The sequence below is a fragment of the Priapulus caudatus genome, unplaced genomic scaffold (genome assembly GCF_000485595.1).
Source record: "Priapulus caudatus unplaced genomic scaffold, Priapulus_caudatus-5.0.1 Scaffold26, whole genome shotgun sequence".
Taxonomy (NCBI): Eukaryota; Metazoa; Priapulida; class Priapulimorpha; order Priapulimorphida; family Priapulidae; genus Priapulus; species Priapulus caudatus.
The window spans coordinates 672,410-676,665 of NW_014577087.1; the positions used below are offsets into that span (position 1 = coordinate 672,410).

The 4,256-nt window shown below is 52.1% G+C and overlaps 1 protein-coding gene across 1 annotated transcript in view; it reads left to right on the plus strand.

Moving 5' to 3' along the window:
- LOC106814473 (protein unc-45 homolog B-like) overlaps positions 1–4,256 on the plus strand; it is a gene marked incomplete in the record, with an annotated part of 33,506 nt that overhangs the window by 20,223 nt on the left and 9,027 nt on the right. The window contains 3 exon segments of the mRNA XM_014818793.1: positions 2,919–2,931; positions 3,221–3,339; positions 3,790–3,856. Coding sequence (XP_014674279.1) covers positions 2,919–2,931; positions 3,221–3,339; positions 3,790–3,856 — 199 coding nt within the window.

Here is a 4,256-nt window from a genome sequence, read left to right on the forward strand (position 1 = left end):
TTCAGGCGGGGACGTTGCCGGCGCTGGCAAATTTGGCAAGTCGACCATCTCGCGGTAGCACCTCCTGCTTGTCGTAGCTGTTGGTGAGGTTGACAAAGACAGAAGACACGCCGTAGACTCCCATCTCGTCCGTGTGCTACAAAAACACAAAATGTGTGGGATTTAGTACAGCAGGCTTATCATCAGGTAACCGACCTGGGGTGCTCTTAAATTAAATGACCTCTTATATTGCCTAATATGGTATCTTCATGGTGAATTGGTAAGCAAGTATAAATTCTAGATGGACTTGCGGCCCGGTTATTGCGCACAGCGCTTAGCGTGCGGCGAGGCCGTGCCCCAACAGCGAATACGCCGCCCCCTTATTGTCCACTTAGACAGATAACTTAGACAGGGGTCTGAAAACAAACTCCGCGAAAACTGGGCGGAATCCACACCGACATTTCGCGATCGACGCGCTAGAGGCATCTCCACACGGCCCCTAAACATTTTTGGGGGGTGCGCGCGCCTCGAGGGTAAGATGTAGTGCGCTCCTACAAGAAATGCAGTCAATCAGCGCACCACACGCTCGCTCATTGCCGCTACGCGATTACGTGGGCTACTGCCGAGTATAGCGTCATGTCTATCAACAGAGGTTTTACACGAAGACGCGTACGGCGCTCCACGTGGGCGGGTGCGCGCGTCTAGATGCTATCTCCAAAACGCGCGCGGCGGCAGGTTTTACCAACTCCTCACCCCGGCGCTGCCCGTGGCGACGGCACGTCGTGCGAGCACGTGCTGGCTGGCCGTGCAGTTTTTACAAGTAGCTAATGCTACGTACACGTACATACTGGCCCCTGCTGCAGCGCGCCCATGCCAGCAGCAAAGCAAGCAGCAGCAAAGAAATACTGGCCCATGCAGGCAGGCAGCAGCAAGCAATACTGGCCCCTGCTGCAGCGCCGCTCCTGCAGCAGCAAACCAGCAGCAGCACCAAATACTGGTCCCTGCTGCAGCGCGAACCCTGGAGCAGCAAAGCAGCAGCAGCAGGAAATGCCCTCCCCCTAAGGCCGCCGTAAGCCAAGCCGGTGTACGTCTGTGACGAAAACTGCGCGCATGTGTACGCTGCCCGCTATTACGGATTTCGTGCAGCCCGCCCTCCTTCGGCTGCGCTCGCGCCGTCGCGGGCGCGCTCTGCGCGCCCCCGGGCGCGGCGCGGCCCGGCCCGCGCTCCTGGCGGCCCGCGCGGCGGGGCGCGCGCGGGCCGGGCTCGGCGGGCTGGGTCCCCGGCGCGCCTGCCCGTGGGCCCGGCGAGCCGGGGGCGCGGGCGCCGGCGCCGTCAGTTCGTATCTCCACGCGGGGGCGGCCCCAGGCGCGCCGCGGATCGTGATCGGCTGCGGTCGAGGCGAAGGTGACACCACCGCGCCGGCCGCGCCGGGCGTCCGCGGCGGCGGGGGCTCGCTGGGGCGCCGGGCGGTGCGGGCATGCACCCGAGGGTCGCCGCGGAACGTTGGGTGGTGGCGGCTTTAACGGCCGGGTATTTGGGTGGGGGTCAGAGGAGACAACGCGGCTTTTTGCGCAACTGCCCATCTTGTAGCTGCCCGGCGGGTGCTCTCGCTGGACGGTGGATGCCGGCCATGATGCGCGGTATGGCGCGCCGGAGGAGTTGACACGTTTGGCGCGCTGTCTTATCACATCAGTTCTATGCCGACCCGTCTATTATAACTTCTAGGGGCGCTATAATAGCATCGTACGAGCACGGAATCGTGCCGCGACTTCTCAGGAACTGAGCGGCATTCTGCTGAGACTAGAACGGTTTCGTACCGAGTTAGAGTTAGGCACAAATACGAATAGGTAAACAGCGCGCGCTGTTTAGCCCGCACTGCGCTAGGGGCGGTACTTATAGTTTATGTTGGCAAATTGTTCCCATCTCCGTAGTTAGTCAAGTAAGGCCGCACGCCTTCTTCGTTGCGATGGACGACTGGAATGGCGGCGTGGTGACCGAACGGTTACGCAGGTTCTGTGTAGGCCTACCGTCCGTTCCCACGCCTATTTACTTTTGTTCCTGTAAGTAATGAATGCGTGGCCCGCCGCCGGGGGCCACCGGGCCCCGAGTGCATTTCGCGATCGGGGAAGGGTAGGTGAATGATTTGGTCGGGCCTTTGGTTTCACGTGCCGTGTGCTCGGCGATAGTGGCTCGGGCCGTGACACGAGGGTCCTGCCGTCGGTGCCGTCATTGCATTGTGAAACAGGTTAAGCAAAACGGGTGCCTAGGGTTATATCCACAGTGTCCCTCACAGCAAGCTATTCCCAGGAAGGGACCATCCCGCACCGATGGCAGTGCGTATGGCATGTCGATTGCCATGGGCGCAGCATCGCATAATATATAAGTCCGCGAATACGGCGCTGAATAGCCGACTGGGTAAGAGCGGCTGGCGTTACGTCTGAAGGCATCGTGCCCTAGGGTTCGACACGGGCCCATCTGGCTTCGGTATTTATTTTTTCTTAGTTTTTGGGTGCCCTATCTGGTGTCATCCTTTAACTATTTTTTCCCCAATTTAACGCAAATATTTACGATGATTGTATTGGTTACACAACAATTTAATTTTTTAAAATTTATTTTTAAATGTAATTAATTTATAGTGTTAATTTAAATTTAATTAGGTGTTAAGGTTAGGGTTAGGGCAGTAGGCGTAGGCTGCGTGGTTCTGGAGATAGGACGCTGCTCGTGGAGGGGGTGTGATTCTGATGTTCGGACTCTTATGCATCGATCGTTATAAGGCCTCCCTAGCTGCCTAGTGAGTCATCACGTTAAATCCCTATGGGGGGCGTCGGCCTGCTGCCTATGATATTTTGGGTTGCATTTTTTTCAATTAGCTTGGTCCTATTGAAGTATCTCCTTCTGCTCTATCGCTTTTCTTTTAACGGATTGTGTTATTCTCTACGGAAGATGTACTGGTATGTGTGATTCTATGTAACGTCGTGGCGCCCGTTGCCAGTAACAAAATTTGTATTAACGTTAACATCAACTTTTCTCGTAGTGTCGACTTAATTTTATTTCGTAGAGGTACGAGGAAATTTGCTAGGATTTTTTATTCTCGTTACTTTACGACATTTCTGTCGGCAGTCGAATGATGTGTAGTTTTTATTATGGTTTTACATTGTTCTTAGTATTAGTTTTAGCTCAGTATTTACTACTGTTTCTGCATTGTCAGTGCGCCACCATCTTCGTTAAAATCACTTGCAGGATGAGAAGGAGTACGTGGACAAGCGCGTCTCCATCTTGGTCAAGTGCGGAATAGTGAGCTCTCTTGTGGGAATGTGCAAGAAGACAAAGAGTCAGACAACTAATGAACTAATAGCCAGGTCTGTAAACGGCTGCGTTTATAACTGAGCTAGATAGATAGCGTGGTTAGATAATTACAGTTCCTTCATGAGGTAGGTGCCATAACCAGGTAAAAATGGTTGCAGGTTACTCTTCACTAATCTAGCAAGCTTGGGACCAGACAGGTGCCAGATTAGTGGATTTTTAGAACCAGTGAAGCCTAGATTAAAAACGGCAAAATAATGAATATACTGATACCGATACAACTTTCATAGACATAAATCTTTTGTAACGTAGTTAATGTCACATGTTTACATTTCACTGTGTTATCAACACTTGTACTATTACTTTTCTGCAGCCAATTACTTTTAACTTGGCCATGGAAATAAGTAACTGGGTGAGTTAAGTCAGATAATCAGTACATTCTAGGTATTTGCAGTGACAGAATGTTGACTTATTTGATTGACTTGTGATTACTTTCTTATTCGCAGGGTGTTCTTCACAATAGCAGAAAACAAGGAACATAGAGGGTATCTAGTGCAGCAAGGTGGGGCAAAGGTAGGCACAGATCAGTAATTTAAAAAGCATGTGATACATGTGTGCAGCAGGTGTCTTTAGAAGTAACAGACAACAACTTCAAGCATACAATTTGTATGTTTGTGATAATATTAATAACTGTGTCCCTTATGCCCCAGTCACACATACACGACGCACGGCCCGGGCCGCGCACTGAAAATTAATAAAAAAATGGAAAATAGATCAGTGCGTCGTTGTGCGCCCAACTTTTGTCAAGATTTGGGAGAAGCTAGCGAGTTGACAACGAATGCTCAGCGTGTTGCTAGCGCGCTGCGCGTATACAGGGCGCATATATACAGAGCGTATACAGGGAGCACATGTTAAAAAATCCAACGAATGCACAGCGTGTTGCTAGCGCGCTGCGCGTATACAGGGCGCATAT